At 42.3% G+C, this 24,385-nt stretch overlaps 1 protein-coding gene across 3 annotated transcripts in view; it reads right to left on the bottom strand.

The window, feature by feature from the left end:
• PIP5K1B (phosphatidylinositol-4-phosphate 5-kinase type 1 beta) overlaps window positions 1-24,385 on the bottom strand; it is a 242,653-nt gene that overhangs the window by 104,698 nt on the left and 113,570 nt on the right. For all 3 annotated transcript variants that reach the window (XM_029056073.2, XM_029056070.2, XM_029056072.2), the window contains exon 5: window positions 804-934. In XM_029056073.2, the coding sequence (XP_028911906.1) occupies window positions 804-934 (131 nt within the window). The remainder of the gene's footprint in view (window positions 1-803; window positions 935-24,385) is intronic.

Here is a 24,385-nt window from a genome sequence, read left to right as displayed (position 1 = left end):
TAACTATCTCTTTAGCTATACAATCAACGGTATTTATTGAACGTTTACCATGGCAGAGCATTGTACTAAGCTCTTGGGAGAGTATAATACAACAGAGTCGGCAGACACGTTCCCTCCCGCAATGACCTTATGATTTAGAGGGGGAGACGGACATTAATAGAAATAAATAAATGATGGATATGTACACAGATGCTGTGGGGCTGAGGTTGGGGGTGAATAGCAAATGCCCAAAGGGCCGAGATTCAAGTGCGTGGATGAAATGCAAGGGATTAACCTTCTGATTAACCTTTGTTTAATCATGCAAAAAGTCCATGTCACTACATTCTGTATCTCGCTCATTCATTCAATCGTATTTATTGAGCGCTTACTCTGTACAGTGCCTTGCACTAAGCACATCTCTTGTAAGTTTCAGCTTTCTTTTGGTTGTTTCTTACTTTTGGTCATTTTGCCAATTACATATACTATAAACCCATCCAATGCCCACTGATGTTTCTCAACAGGCAGAATGTTTCAGGGGATAAAGAATACACTTCAACCAAGGTTCTGTTATGGTGTTAAGGCTTTCCAGATGCAAAGTCAATAACTAAATCTGGTCATTTACATTTTTTCTTTCCTTCTGAGGTTAAGAGAAGTCGGTAAAATGAGGGTAAATATTTTCTTCAATTGTACTTTTTTTAATCTAGAAAGGTGGTCAATAAAATACAGCAGTGAAATCAGTATTTTCCTTTACTTGGGGGTAACGTTTTTGTAAAATACTTCTTATTCAGAGACTCTACTAAGTGCAAAAAAATGCATATTCTTACCTCGGTAGAAATACACTTTCCACTACGTAAAAGTCTTGCATGAGAACATCTCTATCAGGTTTGGAAGTGAGATTACCCACTGTGTATCCTATTCCCAGCTGAATAGCTCCTTTAATGGCAGAGGATGTAGTCTGAAAAGAACACAGAGATTTCCAAGTTAGTTTCAATACCTGAGGTCTTGTTGAATCAGCATTGTGCACACCATTTGAATGTTTGAGGAGGAAGTGGTAACTGGTCCTTTTTTGCTTCTAATCCATAATAACAGGAAAAGTAGTTGTAGGACTATTTATTAAATTCCTACTCTATGCAAATAGTACAGTGCTGGGGAAAAGGAAAGGGATGAGAATTAGATAGGGTCCTTAGTCCTCAAGGAGCTCAAAACACTAAGAATGAAGTGGGGAGAGGGGACTGGTGACAGACTTCAAAGGAAAGATGAAACTAATAAAACACAAAACCAATGTAAAAGATAAAGATAATGACAAATGAAAGAAAAATAAACACAAAAGGAGCAAGGTTTCAGGTTCTTCAAAGCTCAGACTCAGCAGTCACAACTGCGGCCACAGTAACTGTCACAGTAACTGCCACGTCCTTTCGGACAATCTAAATTTTGCGGCGGCCCCAGAATGGACCATAGGGGGTGGCACGGGTTATTAAAGGTGTAGCTTGGCAGATCGGTGGATTGGAAGGTTGAGAGGGTGCTCTGCAACTGCTTCTGTCCTTGCATTCCTACCTCCAGTTAGTTGTAGTCCCATTGTTGGGCTGAGTGGTTTTGCAAACTAGCATGCAATTTTATTTTGGAAGCTGACCTAAAAGATGGTAGTGGCTGCAGCTGAAAACCTGGTGTTGGGCTGTGGTTTAAGTGCATGTGACCAGCGGTGAACCAACTGCAGCAGTTGGACTTCAACAGTTCTCTGTGTGATGCCCACATTCCTTTCAATCAATTAATCAATGGTAGTTAATGAGCACTTATTTTGTGCACAGCACTACACTAAATGCTTGGGAAAGTACACTATAACAAGAGTTGGTAGATGCATTCTCCCTGCCCACAAGGAGTTGAAGGTCTAGAGGGGGAGACAGACTTTAAAATGAATTATGGATCTGTATATAAGTGCTGGGGGCTGAGTGAGGAGTGCTTAAAGGATACAGATCCAAGTGCATAGGTGATACAGAAGGAAGAGGGAGTAAGGGAAATAACATGTACAATTCTTAAAATGACTGAGAATTATTACTATTAATAATGATAATAATTGGTGTATCCATGAAGCAAGTATTATATGCTACGCACTGTACAAGTGCTGGGATAAATAAAAGATAATAAGGTGGACCCATTCCCTGTCCTACATGGGGTTCAAAGACTAAAAGGGAGGGAGAACATATATTGCACTACCTTTTTACAGATGAGGAAACTGAGGCACAAATCTGTTAAGTGACCCACTCAAGGTCGCACAGCAGGCAAGTAGCACTGTCAGGTCTAGAACCCAGGAAACCAGGTCTCCTGATTTCCAGGTAACAAATACCACTATTATCCTTATTGGTATTATTATTTGTTTGGGACCAGGCAATAAAAGTAGAAGACATAGTCTCTGCTCTTGGGTACCTGGAGAATGGTTATTTAACTTATAAGAGTGGTTTCTTTATAATACCAATGTGAGCCTGCTTCTCTAATAATTTCTTCTTAAGACCAGAGAACAATAGTCTTTGAATATTAAAGACCAAATTTTCATCTTTCCATGTATGTACTTTTAATGGGCGCTGTGGTGGAGAATGCAATCTAGTCCAAAAGGAGTCATTAGAAACCAAAAAGAACTATACCTCTTTTAGTGAAAATTTTTACTTAGAAAGCAAAAACAAAAGGTTCTTAAATTTGACAGAGGCAACCGATAATTTCCAATTATTTCATATGGAGTATCATGACTTACCATAACTTCTATCAAAAGACAAACAGAACACACAATTTTTAATATTCAAGTATAAAAGCATTTTTTTTCTTAAAATGAAGGACAAAAAAAGTGCAGTTTCACTTTCTGGAGAATAGAAATGAACTATTATTGAAATTCCTTGATATCTTTAAATGTGAGACCAGAGTCTTAAATTTAAAAAGTTTGAGTTTATTGCTCGTGTAATATGAAACATCCACCAAATAAACTTCTGATCCACAGATATACTAATACACATTTTTTTCTTTTCTCTTTTTCTTCATATACTTACGGGAGAAGAAAAGTATAACCGAATTTAAATGAGGAATGATTTTAAACCTCCTCAGGTCAAACTACCAGGTCATGTTTCAGAACAAATCACTTACTGGAAAACAAGATTTCTTAAAAAAAATTGCCTTGATTTCAAGAAGCTTGACCTTATTCTGTTCACCATGCAGCTTTAAATCCCAGATGTTTAATGCTCTGAACAAGAACAATTTACATACCACAGATGAAATAGGTGTGGGACAGGATTCCAATTTGGAATGTGATCAGAGAGAAGGGGGATAAAAATGGAAAAGTGGCATATGGCAAGGAACAATGCATTTAGAAAAGCCAAATGCAAAAGATGCCCAAATTTCTTGTGATATTTATGGAGCAAGTACCTTAAACCAATCTTCCCTATTCAGTTTTACAAGCCTTACATTAAGCAACTGAATAAATTCCCTGCTTGTTGGGTACCAATTACTATTAGTAGTAGAAACATTCATCCTTCTCTCTCATGTGTTGTCACTGTCTTGAATGGCTGCCTCCGAACTCCTCCGTAAAAATGAAGAAATGTAATTGAAGCTTTTTGGACACTCTAAGTTCCTAGAGGGCAGGGACCATGTCTACCAACTCTACTGTACTGAACTCTCCCAAGCACTTGGTATAATGATCTACACACATTAAGTGCTCAATAAGTACCACTGATGAATTCATTGATTAACACGGTTATAGAAGGGGTCGGTGGGGAGATAGACGAGATCGAGGTACAGTGAGTAGGTTGGCGTTAGAGGAGTGGAGTGTGAGGGCTGGGTTGTAGTAGGGGAGCAGCGAGGTGAGGAATAATAATAATAATAATGTTAGTATTTGTTAAGGGCTTACTATGTGCTGAACACTGTTCTAAGTGCTGGGGTAAATACAGGGTAATCAAGTTGTCCCAAGGAAGAAGGGGGCAAGGTGATTGACTGCTTTAAAGCTGATAGTAAGAAGTTTCTGTATGATGTAGGGATGGATGACCCCTCAGCCATTTTGTGCCACCTGAGCACTTGTAAACTCACACCTACTCATTGTGTGTATATATATGCATATGTGTGTGTGTGTGTGTGTGTGTATACACACACACATACATATAAACACACACATACACAATCACATATAAATATACAAAGACTGTGAGCCGCATGTGGGACAGAGACAATGTACAACCTGATTAACCTGTTGCAGAAGCAGCATGGCCTAGTGGATAGAGCATGGGCCTGGGAGTCAGAAGGAACTGGGTTCTAATCCCAGCTCCACTACTTGTCTGCTCTGTGACCTTTGGAAAATCACTCCATTTCTGTGTGCCTCAGTTTCCTAATCTGTAAAATGAGGATACTGTGAGCTCCACATGGGAGAGGGACTCTGTCCAACTCGATTAACTTGTATCTATCCCAGTGCTCAGTACAGTGTCTGACACATAGTAAGCACTTAATACCACAATTATTATCATTATTATTTCTATATCTACCCCAGAATTTAGAATAGCGATTGGCACATAGCAAACACTTTACAAATACAATAAAAATGATAATGATAATAATAATTATTATCCAGGGAAGCAAGGTGGCATAAGATCTAGTTTCAAAGTTATAGTACTACTGGTAGATGGGTTTTTGCTGTTGTTATTATTCATTTTCACTACCCCCTCTTTATAACACCAGCATTAAATGCCACTCATAGGAGTCAGTGACCTTCTGTGCCAGCAGCTTCAATGTCTGAGCCCTGAAATTGATTTTCCTCATTTTAAACTCATGTAAAAATTCAGCAAACATCCCTTATCACATCCATCACCCATAACAGTTTAACCACATGATGTTACAGAATTCAAAACAGGAAGAAAAAAGGACTATACCTCAAGTATAATCAACCTAATCAGGTTCTTCTAGATACATATTTTTTTCTACCCTATGTCTTGAAACTGTTTTACTATTTAAATCACCAATCTTATTATCGTTACTTAACCCGAAGGTTATACATATAGTCATATATATATATATATATATATACATATAGTTTTATATATATATATATGTATATATAAACACTGTATGGTGATAGATAGCTATCTTTCTGAGTCTTGACAACTTGATTGTGGGCAGGGAAGTCTATCTTATCTGTTGTACTCTCCCAAGCGTTTAGTATGGTGATCAAAAAACACCATTGAGGATGAAAATAATAATGATAATAATAATAATAATACTGAATGTGGTATTTGTTAAGCCCGTTCTATGTGCCAAAACAGTCCAGAGTTCTAAATTTGTCCTCAAAACTACTATGGAATGGTTATGTGACTTTGGGAGAATCACTACCTCTCTGTGCCTTTGTTTTTATTTCTGAACAGTGGAAATAATCTAAAATATCAGTCTCTGCACGTCTCCCCACTCAGTCAACCAAAGGTATTTATTGGGTGCTTATTATATGCAGAGCACTGTACTAAGGGCTTCGGAAAGTACAGTACAACAGAGTTGGTAGGTACATTCCCTGCCCAAGAGGACCTGACAGTCTAGAGTGGAAGAAAGACAATAAAAGAAATCACTGATGTGTACATAAGTACTGTGGGGCTGAGGGTAGGGTGAATATCAAGGGCTTAAAGGGTAGAGATCCAAGTGCATAGGAAATACAGAAAGGAGGGTGAATAGGGGAACTGAGGGCTTAGTTGTGGAAAGCCTCATGGAAGAGATGTGATTTTCAGAAGGCTTTAAATGTGGGGAGAGTGGTAGTCTGTCATATATGAAGGGAGAGGGAGTTTCAGGCCAGAGGGAGGATGTGGACAGGTGTAAACTCCACATAAACCTCAGATGGTTACCTAATCCTCTCTGCATCAAGCAGAAATTCCTTACCATTAGTTTAAGGCACTCAATCAGCTCTCTCCCTCCTCACCTATCCTTGATCCTCTCCCACCACACCTTACCTTGCACACTTCACTCCTCCTAAGCCAACCTAGTGGCTGTGCCCCACTCTCGTGATTCTTGCCATCAACCTCTTGCACCGCTCTTTGTAACTCCAAAGCCCTTCTGAAATCACAACTCCTCCAGGAGATCTTCCCTGATTAATTTCTCATCTCCCCACCTTATTTTCCCCATTATTGCCATTCCAGCATTTCTGTAACACCTAAGCACTCGGTTACTCACCCCTCCACTGGCTGAAGGTCTTATGTCCATATCTTTAAAGTCTGTTGTTATCCCCTACCTGTAATTTAGTGACTGTCTCCTCCCCTAGATTGTAAGGTCCTTAAGGGCAGGGATCCTATCCATTAACTTTATTGTACTTGCCCAAGTGCTCAGTACAGTGCTCTGCACAGAGTACGCGCTCAATAAATACCATTGTTGATTGCTGGGAGGAATGGAGAGATAGAGAAGAAGCGTGGCTTAGTGGAAAGAGCACAGGGTTGGGAGTCAGAGGTTGTGGGTTCTAATCCTGGCCCCACCACTTGTCAGCGGTATGACTTTGGGTGTCACTTAACTTCTCTGTGCCTCAGTTACCTCATCTGTAAAATGGGGATTAAGACTGTGAGCCCCACCTGGGACAACCTGATAAACTTGCATAACCACCAGCACTTAGAACAGTGCTTGGCACAGAGTAGCATTTAACAAATACTATTATTATTCTTATTATTATTCATCTACTGGACACTTATCTTAATGGTAATGGATATACATCTAACATCACTTTATCCTCTTCTCCTTAGCCCCAATTTTACCTCTAGTTACCTTTATGGACTTATTTTCCAGTAATTTACTGTCCCAAGTGTTTATTATAATGCTCTGCACACAGTAAGTATGCAATAAATACCACTGATTGACTGATCCACTGAATTTATCAGAACCTTTCTTGTACCATCTGATGTTTTCAGCTGAAACAATTTTTGAGGTCATTAATTTCAGGTGCCTAAGAGCTGCTGTTTGAAGAAGTGTTTTCCTTCATTTGTTTCAAGCTTCAGTGGGTGCTCCCTTGTCTTACTATTTGAGGATTGGGTCCTACTATTCTACGCTTGCCCTGTTCAAACCTTCTTGATTTTGAAGGCTTCAATCAGGCCCTCTCTCAGTTTGCATCTTTCTAGACTTAAGTACTAAGTTTTCCATCTTATCCTTGAATAGAAGCTATTTCATTGCCCTGGACATATTGTTTTTGTTGTTTTTTTCATTATATTTGTTATGTGCCAGGCACTGTACTAAGTGCTGGGGTTGAAACAAGCAAATCAGGTTGGACACAATCCATGTCTCACATGGGACTCAAAGTCTTAATCCCCATTTCTAGAAGCAGCATGGCCTAGTGGATAAAGCATGAGCCTGTAAGTGAGAAGGACTTGAGTTCTAATTCCGACTCTGCCACTTTATATGCTGTGTGACCTTGGGCAAGTCACTTCATTTCTCTGTGCCTCAGTTAACTTATCTGTAAAGACTGTGAGCCCCATGCGGGTCATGGACTATGTCCAACCTGAGTAACCTGTATCTCCCCCAGGCCTTAGTACAGTGCTCGGCACAGAGTAAGTGCTGAACAAATACCAATTAAAAACAACAAAAAAAATACAGATAAGTTAACTGAAGCTCAGAGAAATGAAGTGACTTGCCCAAGGTCACACAGCATCCAAGCGGTAGCATCCACACCCTTGTGACTCCCAGATCCGTGCTCTATCTACCAGGCCATGCTGCTTCTTGGTTGCCCTTCTCCTGCTCTCTTATGCCCTTTCTAAGAAGAGACGATCAGAATGGCTTGCAAAATTCCAGGTGTGAGTGAACTATGGTGTTATGTAGGGGCAAAACTATGTCTTTTGTTTTGTTTTCTATGCCCTCCCTGATGATGCCAGCACTTTGCTTTCACCCACTATTCATGCACATCTGTGTTAATTTTTTTAAACCCCCCCTTTATGAAAGCTGTTCACTGTACTAACTGAGGTGCACTTGCTTGTTTCTGTCATCAGGCTATCGTTCAATGCATAAACTCTTTCCAGCTAACATACTTAGAGTGTGCAAGGTTGTACGGAATTTTGGTGTTTGTGGACAAGAGGGTTTATGAAACAAGATTGGGTTTTAAACTGTGAAAATACTTGGAAATGCTACTCTGTGTGTTTCTGATTAGTACATTAGCAAGTAATAATGATGACAATGGAGCTACTGTGTGAAATGATGGTTGTTTTTCTGGAACCATTAGCTCTTTCACCAAAAACTGTGAGCCCCCACTCCTGGGTTAGTTCATTTTGGATGGGCACCAAGAAATCATCTAATCTGTAGAGTTCTTGACTCCACCTATCCTGAAGCTCAGCTTTCTTTCAACGCTTGTTGTTCATTTCCAAACATCTGGAGAAGCAGAGTTGCCTGGTAGATAGAGCATGGGTCTGGGGAGTCAGAGGACCTGGGTTCTAAGCCCAGCTTCACCACTGTGCTGTGTGCTGCTGTGTGAATTTAGGCAAATCAGTTGACTGTTCTGTGCCCCAGTTCCCTCATCTGCAAAATGGGGATTCAATACCTGTTCTCCCTTCTACTTAGACTGTAAGCCCCATGAGGGAGCTTATTACTTTGTATCTATCCCAGGGCTTTGTTCAGTGCTTGGCACATAGTAAGTGCTTAACAAATACCATAATTACCCCAGAGTTATCATCTCTGTGTATGCAGACTCTTTTTCCCCTTCTGTCTATAAAGCTGCCTTTCACATCTCCTTTAGTACATCGAGCTATGGATTTAAATCCCAGTGAACCACATAGCCTATTTTTAATGCAGGACTTCACAAATGAGGGCTAAGTGGAGAAAATATGTTGCCTGGATACTAGAAAAGCAGTAGGACCTTGATTGCGATTCCAGTGCTAATGACCACAGCAAAAAGCCAGAATTCAGGTAACTGACAAACATTTTCATCTTTCAATACTAAAACAAACGTTTTCTGTTCAATATATTATTTACTATCATAACAGGTAGCACTGCTACCTAGATTTCGATCCTGGGGCAGATTCTGGAGTAGAATTTATAAAATTACTTGCAAAGACTTGCTGAACTATAATTTTTAAAATGATACGTAAAATCCCTAATAAATCCACTACTGTATTATGCTAGCATGCTATCCTGTGTAATTCCCAAGACTTTAACGACATTACACTGATTACAAAAAATGGCTTGCGATAGCAGTCTGCCCGTGAAATCTAATCATTTAAGGGGCTATCTAACCTAATGGCTTTAAGGAAAAATATTTGAATGTTTTGTTTCAACGGATTTATTTTTAAGGGACCTGATGAACTAGCTCAAGAAACACAGCAAAGACCGAAAAGGATTAATTCAACTATACAATCAAAAGAAAACTGGGCTTTAAAAAACCCTCCCTCCACACCTTCCTGCTCTTCTAGCCCTCGATGGTAGCAAACAGTTGCCAAAATATGACTACGTTGTGAGAGAATGAGAGAGTGGCACAAATATCAGCTAGAGTACAGTCACCATATAATAAGGAGCCTGACCTCAAGCACCAAAATGAAGAGTCAATAGGAGTTTGCCAAATCCTATCAAGCAGTCACCAAACCTGTGATACAAGGGGGCACAACCAAGACTGGTTTGATGAAAATGACTCAGAGATTCGAAAAAGACTTAGAGCCAAGTAAGAAATGCATCAATACCACCTTGTAGCTACTCGTGATTGTCACAGAAAGGAGACCTAAGTAAATCTGTGATGGGACAAACGGATCGGTAGTAATAGTATTCCTTAAGCACTTACTATGTGCAGAGCATCGTACTAAGAGCTAGGAGAGAAGACACAGGTGGGAATTAGACGGGGTCCCTTCCTTTCCCTTTTGGGGCTCACAATCTAAATCAAGCTAAGAAACGTATGACTGGTGGTAGGATTTCAAATCTGAAGCTACTGGGCAACATGCTGGCCATCACAAAACTCAAGATTTTTACCCTTCAGTAAAGAAGCTATGTGGCCCTGTACACACCACCACAACACTGACGAAAAATAGTTTCAACCACCCTCATTACTGATACAGTGGGAAGCTTGCACAGATGGCAGGAATACTATAATCTTCTAAACATGTTTCCTATCACTGAAAGAAAGGCCCCCTTAAGCATAGAAAAATGGTCAAAATGTCACAGAGAGCTCCAAATTGTGAAGGAGTTCCTACTGTAGTCAAAGTCGTGAAGGATGGTAAAGCATTTTATAACATTCCTGCAGAAATCTGCATAGCTTTCCCTCACATATGGGATGCTGAAAAAGTTCCCCGCAATTAATTTAAAGGCAGCCACTATAATCACCGTCTTCAAGAAGAAAGGTAAGAAAGCTGACTAAAAACTACCAGAAGATCTCACTGCTTTCCACAGCTGACAAGAGCACTGCATTTGGCACTTAGGAGCGCACAGTAGAGTTAGTAGACATGATCCCTTCCTTCAAAGAGCTTGTAACAATGATAATAATAGTGATAATAATAACTGTGGTATTTTTTAAGCACTTGTTATGTGCCAAGCACTGTACTAAGAGCTGGGGTAAATACAAGAAAATCAGGTTAGACACAGTTCCTGACCCCCATTTGGGGTTCACAGTCGAATCCCCATGAATCCCCATTTTACAGATGAGGAAACAGAGGCATGCAAGTTAAGTGATTTGTCCAAGGTCACACAGCAGACACATGGCAGAGTTGGAATTAGAACCCAGGTCCTCTGATTCCACGCTCTTTTCACTAGGCCCCACTGAGTCACTGTTTCATTGGATAAGCAACTGAAGGATTTAGTTGTCTACACACAGTTGCTTCAGACGAAACTGTAGCACAGCAGATAAGACCTATGCAGCATGACAGGTAGAAGAAAAGTGCAGGGAACAAGACCAAGGTTGTTATTCAGGTTTATTTTTCAGATCTACAAAAGCATTTGACACCATCAACAGTGGTTCTAGCAATTGCTAAGCAAATTTAGTTGCCCTGAGAAGTTCACCAAGAACCTTAGGCTATCCTAAGATCAGGTGAGTCAGAGTTGATACCTTTTTGGACCCTCTCCCCATCACCACTGGAATAAAGCAGGGTTTGGGTAATAGGTCCAGTCCTGTTCAACCTATTCAGAATAGGCTTCTGATCCACAGGAAACCCTTCCAACTCAATAGGCTATAAGCCCCATCACAGATTTTTGAGGCACTCATCCAGGAACTGCAGTATGCTGATGACTCACTGTGGGCAGGGAGTGTGACTGTTTACTGTGATATTGTACTATCCCAAGCACTTAGTACAGTGCTTTGCACAGGGTAAGCACTCAATAAATATGAATGAATGAATGACTGTGGTGAGAGATGACAAGCCTTGTAGAGACCAAGGTCACTTACCAGTTTTTACCTAGGAAAGCCTACACATAAGTGATTTGCAATTTCATCAGCACCTCAAATCTTAAGGCAGTCGCCACACCCTGCTCCCTAGGCAGTATGCCACCAAAGATGCATGGCTAGGCAAAAAAAGTAGAAAACAGAATTTTAAAGGCCACCACAATATTTGGGAGGTCAACAGACAGTGGGGTGACTACTGGGAATCAAGTGTCATTTTAAATTGAATTTCTTGAGCAATTTTACCAGCAAGTTTGCTAAAAGTGAGTCCTGGAACGCCACTGATTAAGCAGCATTTGGGACAGCACTCTGCCACATGGATTTTCTGGATGGGACACATAAGAAAAATAATGGGCAACAGCTGGATTCTCAAAGTATGGCTGAATGGTGAACTGAGGAGAGGGTTCCCACAAGGAGAGGAGGCAGAAGGAGTGTCTTAGAGCCAGAGTGTGGCCTGGTAAGTCTCTAGGCTGTAAGATCGTCCTCTTGACTGTAAGCTTGTTCTGGGCAGGAAACATGTCTACCAAGACTGTGATATTGTATACTCCCAAGCACTTCATACAGTGCTCAAAAATTACGAGTGATTGATTGGTTTCAAACGGATCCAACAGTGGAATGTTGGGAGACCCCTGCAGCAGTCAAATCAGTCTCATAAGCAGTAGTTGTGAGAAGAGGTGCTCTCCTTGAGTAGATCGATGTTTTGGGTGGAGAGGGATATTGAGATAATCAATCAATTAACCCATCATGTTTAGCAAGCGCTTACTGTGTGCACGGCACTAAGTGCTTGGGAGAGTACAATATATTAGAGTTGGTAGACACATACATGTATTTTTAAATGGTATTTGTTAAGGGCTTACTATATGCCAGGCATTGTACTAAGCACTGGAGAAGATGCAAGCTAATCTGGTTGGACACAGTCTATGTCCCACATGGGGTTCACTGTTTTCATCGACATTTTACAGATGAGGTAACTGAGGCCCAGAGAAGTGAAGTGACTTGCCTAGGGTCACATAGCAGAAATGTGACACATCTGGGATTAGAACCCAGGTCCTTCTGACTCCTGGGCCAATGCTCTATCCACTAGGCCACGCTGCTATTCTCTTCCTACAAGGAGCTTACAGATAGAGAGGGAGAAAGACTTTAAAATTAATTACGAATATGTACGTGAGTGCTGTAGGGCTGAGGGTGGGGTGAATAAAGGGTACAAACCCAAGGACAAGGGGGATGCAGAAGGGAGAGGGACTAGGGGAAATGGCAGCTTAGTCAGGGAAGGCCTCTTGGAGGAGACATGATGGATGGAGGAAGAGGGGAATGAGAGTTGAGTTCAGTTGAAAAGGTGGCGCTGAGGTTGGGGATTTCTGCATCCAGAGAGGAGAGGATGGGAATGCAGATCAAATGCAAATAATAGCTTGGGACATGTAGAAGGGGTCAAGAATCAGGGGTCTCTGTAAAGGGGACCAGGCAGTTTTGTGGGGTGGTGGTGGGAATAAAGCAGGTGAGAAAGCTGTGATCGGAGAGTGGTGAATTTCAGAGGTGATGAGGTTAGAGATTGTACAGTGAGGAGAGATGAGGAGATTGAGCGAGTGTCCAAGTGGGTAGGGGAGTGAGGTAGGGTGGAGCAGGAGGTTGATGGAGGTGAGGAGTGAGAGGAAGCGGGCGGCTGGAAAGTCATCAGGAACATCCACTGAAGTCCCAGAGGATCAATGTAGGGATGGAGCGGGAGAGAAGAAAAGTGAGAAAGGCAACAAAATTGCTCGGAAAATTGGAGCTGGGGCCCAGGCGGTGGTAGATGATGGCGATACAGGTGGTAATAACAATGGTATTTGTTAAGAGCTATGTGCCAAGCACTGTTCTAAGCACTGGGGGACATACAAGTTAATCAGGTTGGACACAGTCCCTGACCCACAAGGAGCTCTCAGTCTTAATCCCCATTTTAGAGATGAGGGAACTGAGGTACTGCAGAAAACACTACAGCAAAAAGCAAGTTGGCATTTGTGCGCCCATTATGGTGAGATGTGATATAGCACAGAGGGCAGTTGTATGGAGCAGGAAAAGGCTTCTCCTCTAATCTGAAATGATTATAACATTTCACAAAGTAATAATAATAATAATACTAATGATGATGGTATTCGTTAAGTGTTTACTATGTGCAAAGCACAGTTCTAAGCACTGGGGGGGGGGGGGGATACAAGGTGATCAGGTTGTCCCATGTGGAGCTCACAGTCTTAAACCCTATTTTACAGATGATGTAACTGTGGCACAGAAAAGTTAAGTGACTTGCCCAAAGTCACACAGCTGACAAGCAACAGACCTTTACTATTATTAATCTATTTGTTACAATGAATAATATGGAAAAATGCTTTTAACTCATTTAATTGATATTTGCCTATACCACATATGTGTGATATGTGCTATCTGAGGCAAAAAGGGGCCATGGTGATGTTTTATGTTTTCATTTAATTGGATTTGATTATGTCTTCTTATACCATGTATCTGTTTAATGAAATAAAAATAATTTCATCAGTATGAAAAGTTGTGGGGTTCAAGTACATCCTATCTTCAGAAATTGTTTTATTCTAATACATTCAGTGAATAATCTAGTAGTAGTAAATTTAACACATTTAATCATCAAGTGGATGTCACCAACTGCAGAAGATATTTGATGTAGGATAGCAACAGCACTATGAATGAATCAAAACATCTTTCAGTAAAATTATCTTTTATATTGAAGAGATTCATCATCATCTTAGTAGTAATCCTTTTGAATACTATTTTAAACTGTATCTTAGGTGAGGAATGTTTATTTCTCATATTTAGAAACAGGACTGAGTATTCACTTGATGCCAAATCTAAATCTCCAAATGATTTAAAACTTAAGAATGGCAAGACTCCAACTGGCATGGTAGCAGCATGGTAGAAGCAGCATGGTGTAGTGGATAGAGCAGGGGCCTGGGAGTCAGAAGGTCATGGGTTCTAATCCCAGCTCTGCCACCTGTCTGCTGTGTGACCTTGAGCAAGTCACTTAACTTCTCTGGGCCTCAGTTACCTCATCTGTAAAATGGGGACTGAGACTGTAAGCCCCACGTGGGACAAGGGCCTGTGTCCAACTCAATTTGCTTGTATCTACCTCAGAGCTTAGTACAGTGCCTGGCACATAGTAAGTGCTTAAAAAATACCATTATTGTTATTATTATTATTATGGTAGATTAAGCTGCCATCTATGATAAAAATCCACAATGTAGCACCATCAAAAAATGAACTTGAAATGAGATTGTATTAAGATCTGATGGTCACCCTGAATGTCTTTTATGCAAGTCCCCATTTTGCAAGAACCTGATCCCATCTTTCTTCCAAGGTTCATGGATGGTTTGCCTAATTTTAGGCTGTAAACCAAATGAACAAAGAGCAAAGGAAATGAGTGATCAGAAAAGTTGCTGTCATCTATTATTATCTGAGTACATGATAATAATACATACATATATATATATATAAATCAAATAATATATGGAAAGAATGTGCTTTCTCTCACTTCCCCCACCCCTTCCTGTTTCTGCTGGTACAGGACACACTTCAAAAACCTTTTTCCCTCCATTTACTATTTCCTAAACTAGGGTGTCTACTCTCCTTCTGTGGCTATTGATCTTTATGAAGCCTTTCCCCCTCCCCCATTAGCCATAAAAAGAAGGCCTTGACTTCTCACACCTCAAAAGAGGTCCCACAGGGCCTCAGCCAGACCCAGGAGGCTTGAAGAGCACTTTTGTCGAAAGTTATCAATTGACAATTGTTGCCAATTGCTTGCTGTGTGGCCCTGGACAAGTCACTTAACACCTCTGTGCCTCAGTTATCTCATCTGTAAAATGGGAATTAAATCCTCCTCCTTTCAACCTAGACTATGAGTCCCATGTGGGACAGGGACTGTGTCCTACCTGATAAATAGGTACCTACCCCGGTGTTTAGGACAGCGCTAGACATACAGTAAGCCATTAACAAATATCATTAAAAAAAAGTTGGTTGAAGCCACAGATGGACACCCAAAAGATCTTTCCCTTTTTCAGGCAACATCACTTCCACTCTCTATGTAATGAGTGAGCTTTGCAAAGAACATTTCTCCTCAAAGTAGCTGGCCTGCCAACACCTCAAGGTGGTCTGGCAATTTACCATTTGCTAAGAGGGACTGAATTCTATCTGACGTCGATTCAGGAACTGGGCCTGGTTTCTCACTTGATTTACAAAAGCATATGACGTGAGCAAGAGAAAACTTCTCATTTCACCTTTTGTGAGTGTTCTCATCTGACATCTCCATAGGGGTCAAACTAGACACATTTCCTCTTGGGAGGTTCAGACAATGTGGGAGGATACAACACTCATACAGTTCTCCAAAATCCTGCACAAACACATAGTTCAAATTCTCAGAAGCTAAAATGAAAATTCACCCATTTACCGGAAGGCTTTCTGGACATAAGGGCTGTTAATATGCCAGGCTTGGACACTTGCAAATGACAGCAATGGGATGAGACACCTAAGAAGGAGAGTACATGCTGAGCTGGAAGCAGCGATACCAGTGGAAAGAGTATGGGCCTGGGAATCAGAGCACCTGGGTTCTAAACCCTGCTTCGCCACTTGCTTGCTATTGTGACCTTGGGCAAGTCAGGTAACTTCTCTGTACCTCAATTTCCTCACCTGTAAAATGGTTCTCTCTCCTTCGAGTGTGAGCCCTATATATCCAAGCTGGTTATCCTGCACCTACCCCAGTGCTTAGTACAATGCTTGGCACACAGCAAGAACTTAACAAATATCATAATAATAATTACTATTACTGGTTTTCTCAGCAACTAAGACCCTCTGTAGTGGCAAGTTAGGCCCCTTTGGAAATTGCATCATTTCTTTCAGGATCGCTAGGGTACCACTAAGTTAACTGGGTCAGGAATTTACTAAAAGGCCAAGTCACACTGAGAGTCTGGAGACAAGGGTGGCAACCATAGCCTGGCAGCACCTCTGACATGCCCTCCACGGGTGGCAGTTGAAGGCTAAAAACCTGGGTTGTCTGGCGGGGGCACAGGCCGGGGGTGGGTACTCATTCCAGCCCCGAATGAATGTAACTTCTGAAAGGGACCCTAATTGCTTCCTGGAGCAAGTTATGCACTGTGAGTAAACAACTTAATCATTCAATTGTTGGTACTTACTGAATGTTTACTGCATGAAGCGCACTGTAGTAAGTGTTTGGGAGAGGACCGTACAATAGAGTTGGTTGTCACAATTTCTGCCCTTAAGGAGCTTCTTCTTGGATCTCCATCATTTTTTTTTTTAATGGGATAGAAAATAGGCTTGGAAAATCATTTACTAGATTCTGCACAGTTTTAAGTAATGGCACTAGATTCACCTTGCTATGGCCTCCTTGCCCATGCCCTCCCTCTGGCCTGGAACTCTCTCTCCCTTCATATACGACAAACCACCACTCTCCCCACCTTCAAAGCCTTATATTAAAATCGCATCTCCTCCAAGAGGTCTTCCCCAACTAAGCCCTCATTTCCCCTACTCCCTCTCCCTTCTGTGTCACCTATGTACTTGGATCTGCACCATTTAGGCGCTTAGGTATTCACCACTATGCCTCAGCTCCACAGTACTTATGTACATGCCCATAATTTATTTCAATATCTGTCTCCCCCTGTAAACTGCAAACTCCTTGTGGGCAGGGAACATACCTACCAACTCTGTTGTAGTCTACTCTCCCAAGCACTTAGTTCGGTGCTCTGCACACAGTGAGCACCCAATAAATATCATTGATTGACTGAGAACTTTCTGTGTGCAAAGCACCATAGTAAACTCTTGTAAGATGACAATAGATTTGGTAGATATTATTTATCCCTGCCCTGGAGGAGCTGACAATCTAGTAGGCTGTAGGAGATTCTTGCTTATTGTTTCCTTGTTGATTTTCTAGGACATCCCAATCATTAATCCAGGGAGACTATTTCATTCGAAATTGCAAACAGAGTCTAGCCACAGGACAAAAGGCTACATGAATCCCCCACCGTTTTTTTAAAGTCTCCTGAGAGCTTTGATGGAGGGGTTCTCCATGCTTCCCATCCAGAAGTCCCTGATGTCCATTCCAGTTGCCAGGGTCACCCCAGTTCTAAAAACAGTGCTGGGAGTGCCATGGAGCAGCCAACTGTCCTTCATTTCCCCTGTGCCACTCCTTGTTCCAGGCTGAAGAAGGGAGAGGGAACACACACGTTTCCATGAGGTGAGAAAGAGCCGGGGCTTGGGAGGATCTGAAGGTGAGTTGAAAGAAGCTCCTGCCATCACTGCTAGCCACAGGGTAAGCCCTCATCCTAAATCGACTGGTCCTGCCTACACCAATGTAAAGATGTGGGATTCGTACCATCCAAAACTTTTAGTCTCCAGATGGGGTGTGGGAAACCTTAATATTCTTCTTCAAAACCGGGGAAACAGCATGGTCTGGAGAAGCAGCATGGTCTAGTAGATAGAGCACGGGCCTGGGAGTCAGAAGGACCTGGCTTCTAATCCTATTAGCTGTGCCAAAAGTCTGCTGTGTGACCTGGGGCAAGTCACTTCATGACTCTGGGCCTCATTGACCTCATCAGTAAAATGGGGCTTAAGATTGTGAGGCTTATGTAGGACAGGGACTGTGTCTGACCTGATTAACTTTTATCTACTTCAGCTCTTAGTACAGTGCCTGGCACATAGTAAGAGTGTAACAAATACTATAAATGAAATGTGCTCTGGTGGTGACTATATTTCTACTTCTTGCCCTGTGTGGAATTCCTAAGAATATTTAACTGAGTTTTCAAACAAATAAAAAACAAAAAATTGAAGATCTTCAATCATTGCCAACTCTGGAAAATATCAATAAGTTCAGTGGAACATACCACATCACTGATGTATTTATTTCACTTTATTCTGACTTATGGGTCATTGGATTCTGCATCACATGTAGAAATTTTCCATACATCATTGCTCTCTTCCGTATGTCCTTTATAAACATGACTGGTTTCTGTAAACAGCCAAGATTTAGCATAGGGAGCATTACTATGACAGATGAGTAATACAGGAAATACTCCTTGGAGAATTGGACTACATAGTATCTCAAGCAGCAAACCACAGATTTGGTTATTTAGAATTTTCTACTTAAATATTAAATGCTTCGGTTTATTTTAGTGACTTGGAAAATATTTACAGTGATTTCAGTTAGTAGAATTTAGAGTTTAATGCAATGCAACACTGTCTCAAAATAATGAAATTCTATTAAAAATCCTATAAAAATCTAATCATTAGAGTAAAACTTGTTTACTCTAATGATTAGATTTTAAAAATTCACCCAATACCCTAAGGCCATAGTTCTAACTCCCTGAAATGCTTCACTTATGTACAAATGTCATAGTGACCTACTCAGACTACTTTGATGTGATTTTTTTTCCCTTGAATGGGGTGGAGGCTGAGGGGTGAAGGGAGGGGCAGGGGGTAGAGTGGGGGTGGGATGCCCAGAATCAGAGGTTGAGAGGCAAAGGAGGAGCCTGTGAAAGAGACTGAGAAAGAGCAGCCAGAAGGAGAATCAGGAGAGGACAGTATCAATGAAGCCAAGGTTGGACAGTGTTTCCAGGAGAAGGGAGAGGTCCACAGTGTTGAAAGTAGCAGAAAGTCCCAGGAGGATTAGGATGGACCCCTTTGGCTTAGGCCATAAACAACTGAGGGATAGTACAGCCTGCATGAGAGAGGGCCTTCTTAGAAAGAATCATGATAAGATTTACACTATTTGGAATTATTAAGGAGAATAAATAAATCATTTTACTCATTCAGTATTAATGTGTGTATAATACTAACATCTAGGGTCTTGGCAAGTCGCATAATAGAATGGGCAATTTCATCATTCACGCTTCCCAAGCACCAAGTGGGCACTCAATATATATATATTTATATTTAAAAAAAACTAATACTAGTTTTAATTGTGCTGTGAACTAGATTCCTAACTGCATTGTCTCAATTTCTCCACTGAACTGCTGTGGGACATGGGGCCACCCAGCCCCAACTGGGTACATTTCCAGATGGCTGAGGGTGGGAAGAGTGGGAGTGATTTTATTTTTTAGTTTGTTTACAAGGGTTAGCTTTTTAGCTAGTGGCCACATGTGTTCTGGATAATGGAAAACAGAAACGGTGCCTTTTGAACGCTGCATTGGTCTATAAGCAAAAAATCAGGGCCACTCTATACAAGAAATATAAAACGAATCATGGCAAAATATAAACTTAACCCTTGTGGTTTCTTAATTATTAAATTCAGGCTCCAGGGCCCATGGGGGTGAGGAGGGGGTGCCTGACAGCTATGGCAACCCCTTTCTCCCCACCATCAATCATCAGGAAGAGGACTGGCCAACGACAAAATGGAGTGGGGGAGAAGTAGAGGTCATTTGGACCTGTAATTCCATGGGGATGAAAGTCCACGGGAGGGGTGTGTGTTTTGCGGAGGGGGGCGGGTCGTGGACTACCTAGTGGCAGGGATCCCCTCTCCTCTCCCACCCCATCATTGCTGGGGGAGAAGACTTGTCCACGAAGGAATGATGGATGGGAGAAAGTGGCAGGTATGTGGACCTAGAAAGTGGGGGCCATTTGGACTTGAAATTCCTACACTACTGGGAAGAGGTAGGGATGGGGGTCAGGGAAGCTTGGAGGAGGAGTCCCTGATTTCAGGGGTCCTTATCCTCCGCTGTCAAAGAAAAGACCTTGCCCCTTTAGGAGTGGTGAGAGGCCAAATGCAAACTTTAGCAACATTTAAAATGTTGGGACAGTTACGGCAGTTTGGGCCAGGGGTAGGAATTCTTGGAGTGGTTAGGAACCTGAGGGCTATTCTACCACTGCTTATTGGGTTGTTGTTTTGGCTGAATTTATTGTTATTCATTCCCTGGATGTCCTTCCTATGTTTCCTTTAAGACTGTTAATTTATAGTAGTTCAGGGACTGTGTTGGAATCAAAATCCTTGAACTTTTCCCCTGCACGTAGCCCAGGGCTCTGCACACTGTACATACATACTGAATAAAGGCCATTACTACAACTCCTGCAGGAGGAAGTCTATTCGGAACGATTTCTACTTTTACACAATGCTGACTGCATCTCACTTTCTCTGATCCTTTCAACTCTTATGCATTCTTCAGGCAGGAGTGTAAATTTCTCCCAAGCAGCCTCTAAGGGATGGAGAAGGCTCCTGAAAGAAATGGGTCCCCACTACCACCACCACCATCATCATCAGTATATATTGGGACTTCACTGTGTGCAGAGCACTGTACTAAGCACTTGGGCGTTTTTACTCTCTTCTATCTGCCTGACTTTCGGCATGCCCCTTAACGTTCATTTTGGAATGCCAATGGAAAGCAGAGAGGGAGAGCTTGGGAAGAAAGAGAGCTAGGTGAAAAGAGAGAAGAGGGTGCCAGGAGGGAAAGGAAGAATAATAATAATGTTGGTATTTGTTAAGCGCTTACTATGTGCCGAGCACTGTTCTAAGCGCTGGGGTAGACATAGGGGAATCAGGTTGTCCCACGTGGGGCTCACAGTCTTAATCCCCATTTTACAGATGAGGGAACTGAGGCACGGAGAAGTTAAGTGACTTGCCCACAGTCACACAGCCGACAAGTGGCAGAGCTGGGATTCGAACTCATGAGCCCTGACTCCAAAGCCCGTGCTCTTTCCACTGAGCCACGCTGAATAGTGGGGGGATGATCTCAGCAACCTCCTTCAATCAATCAATCATGCAAAATGACCAACGATTCAATGATAGATAAGGAAGTAACCAAATCAGGAAGGCCACTGGACCTTTGGGGAGACTGTCAAACAGAGGGTGCTAGCCCCGGTGGTATCAGGCTTAAAACCAAAATAAAAGTCTAGACAGCTGTAGTTTTGTCCAACCTTCTCTCTAGTTGTGAGACCTGGACCCCGCACCAGTGCCATATCCAGCTCCTTGAGCAGTGGACAGATCACGGGCCTGGGATTCAAAAGGTCATGGGTTCCAATCCTGACCCTGCCACTTGTCTGCTGTATGACCTTGGGCAAGTCACTTCACTTCTCTGTGCTTCAGTTCCCTCATCTGTAAAATGGGGATTGAGACCGTGAGCCCCACATGGGATAGGGACTGTGTCCAACCCAATTTGCTTGTATCCACCCCAGCATTTAGTACAGTGCTTCGCACATAGTAAGCACTTAACAAATACCAGAATTATTATTTCTGGGACAGACGTGATATCAAATGGCAAGCTTAGATAGTCAACAATAGTCAGCCTCCTAGCATCGAAGCTATGCTCACCTTATCAAAGCTACGCTGAGGGGGACATGAGGAGAACGAGCGACAGCAGGATACTCAAGCGACTGCTGTACAGAGAGCTAAAGTTGGGAAACTGAAAGCAAGACAGACAGTAGAAATGTTTTAAGGAACTTAGTAAAACAAAACCCCAGACAATGCTGTATCCCAGCTGAAAACTGGGAGTCATTTGCAGAGGATAGAACAGTATGGTGACCTGCTATGAAGAAAGGTGTGGCTCTCTTCGAGCAAAAGCTTCGTAAGGACCGAGAGATGAGGAGACAAAAGAGAATAACAATAATAATAATGCTGGTATTTGTTAAGTGCTTACTATGTGCCAAGCACAGTTCTAAGCCCTGGGGTAGATACAAGATAATCAGATAGTCCCACGTGAGACTCACAGTCTGAATCCCCATTTTACAGATGAGGTAACTGAGGCACAGAGAAGTTAAGGGACTTGCCCAAAGTCACACAGCTGATAAGTGGCGGAGCCGGGTGCTGCATATAGTAAGTATGGCTATACAACAAGAGACAGCCTTTTTTTGTGCATTGTGTGGCCAGGACTGTGGCTCCTATATTGGCCTTTCCAGCCATAGATACACTCAGAAATGACTTTCACTATTAGTAGTGGTTTCTTCAGGTATGAAAAGCAATTATGTATATATATAAAATGTAAATAAAATAACTCCTATTTATGGAACACTTAACTGTATGATGAGCACTTCACTAGGGATTTAAGTGAGTAAAACAGAGGTAGAAGACATAATCTTTGACCTCAAATACCTTACAATTCAATGGGGAAGACAGACACAAAATAACTGGGAGGTTGCATGGCCTCGCAGAAAGACCACAGAACTGGGAATCAATTAATCAATCAATGGTATTTATTGAGAGTTTCCTGTGTGCAGAGCAACGTATAAAGCATTTGGGAAAGAACAGTATAGTAGACTTGGGAAATGACATCCCTGACCACAGAGGAGCTCACAGTCTACAGCGGGAGACCAACACTAAAGCAAATTACAGATAGGGGAAATAGTAGGTATAAGGATATTTAAAAAGGTGCTGGGAGGCTGGAGTGAGTAACAAAGTGCTTAGGGGAAGAGCCCTGGTTCTAAACCCAGCTCTGCCATTGACCTGGTGATGCAGTGCTAAGTGATGCAAAAGGGAGAGTGAAAGGGGTGGGGAAATGAGAGGTTAGTCAGGGAAGGCTTCTTGGAAATGTGATTTTAGTAGTACTTTGAAGTTGGGGAGAGTGGCAGTCTGTTGGAGATGAAACAGGAGGGAGTTCCAAGTCAGAGGGAGGACGTGGGCAAGGGGTCTGTGACACGACGGACTAAAGTGAGGTATGGAGAATAGGTTGGCATTGGAGGAGCAAAGTGTGCGGGCTGGGTTGTAGTGGGAGAATCAGCCAAGTAAGGTAGGAGGGGGCGAGCTGATCGAGTGCCTTTAAGCTGATGGTAGGGAGTTTCTGTTTGATGTGGAGGTGGATGGGCAACCACTAGAGGTTTCTGAGGAGGGGAGAGACCTGGGTGGAATCTATTTTAGAAAAATGATCTGGGCAGTAGAGTGAAGTATGGATGGGAATGGGGAGAGACAAGAGGAGGAGGGTCAGCGGGGTGGCTGACGAAGTAGTTGAAGTGGGATATGATAAGTGCCTGGATGAATGTGGTGGCAGGTTGGGTGAAGAGGATGTTGCGAAGGTAAGATGGTGTGCCTTCTACCACCAGTCTACTCTCCCTAGCACTTACAGAGCACTGTACTAAGCACTTGGGAGAGTACACTATAATAATATACCTGCATACATCAGGTGCTCAATAAACACTATTGATTGACTGATGGAGTACAGTTTTAGATGCCCATGGCACATCCCTGGGGGAGATGTCCTAGGGTTAATAGAAAAGGAGAGATTGCATGAGAAGCTGCAGTTCAGGGTTAGAAAGGTAGATTTGAAAGTCTTTCCACATAGGGGTGGTAGCCGAAGCCGTGGGAGTGAATGAACTCCCTGAGCCAATGAATGTAGAATGAGAAACATTGGGTGCCCAGATCGGAGCCTTGTTGTCAGACACCCACCCCACACATTACAGAGACACCATTTTTTGGACCTGTGACAGGGCCTGGATTTTGACCACTGTACTGCACTGGGGGTTCTCACCCAGGCAAGAATCACTTCAGTTAGGGACTACAGTGTTATTAACTTTAGATCCTTGAATGGAAGTCTCAAAATGCAACTTCAGGGACACAGCTGAATCGAAAGTCCAAGTACCACTTTCCTCACTGGCTGCAGAACCAACATTTGTGACTACTCTGGTGACAGCTGAAACTCCCTTTTAGAGTCAAAGGACTCTAGAACTTCCTCTCGTCGGGTTGCCAATGCAGCCCCTTAAATATCATCCTCTAGCAGGCCTCGGTGCAGGCCTCGATTCCACCACAACCACGGCCCTTCAGGACTGGCAGTCTTTCCCGGGGACGAGGCTCCTGACTTGAAAGAAACACAGAGCTGCCAGAAGTGAAATGTGTTGGCCAAACTGTGCAGTGAAGCTTGCAGTGCCTACTTGCACTCTGCTTTGACTGGAAAACAAAAGCCAAGTTGTGCTCGGGGAAGCAACAGCATTAGATCCGATGGAGTTTGGAAACCCAGTGAAAAATACTGGATGCCTTACCTGACGCTAATGCCAGCAGTTTAAGCAATCACAATTATGGAATGTACTAAATACTTAATATGTGCCAAGCACTGTGCTGGGTAGAGACAGAATAATGAGATTGCACACAACTGGACTGAGGCAATC

The sequence above is a fragment of the Ornithorhynchus anatinus genome, chromosome X5 (genome assembly GCF_004115215.2).
Source record: "Ornithorhynchus anatinus isolate Pmale09 chromosome X5, mOrnAna1.pri.v4, whole genome shotgun sequence".
Classification (NCBI taxonomy): Eukaryota; Metazoa; Chordata; class Mammalia; order Monotremata; family Ornithorhynchidae; genus Ornithorhynchus; species Ornithorhynchus anatinus.
Note: the sequence above shows the minus strand (reverse complement) of the source record. Positions and strands in the feature narration are given on the sequence as shown.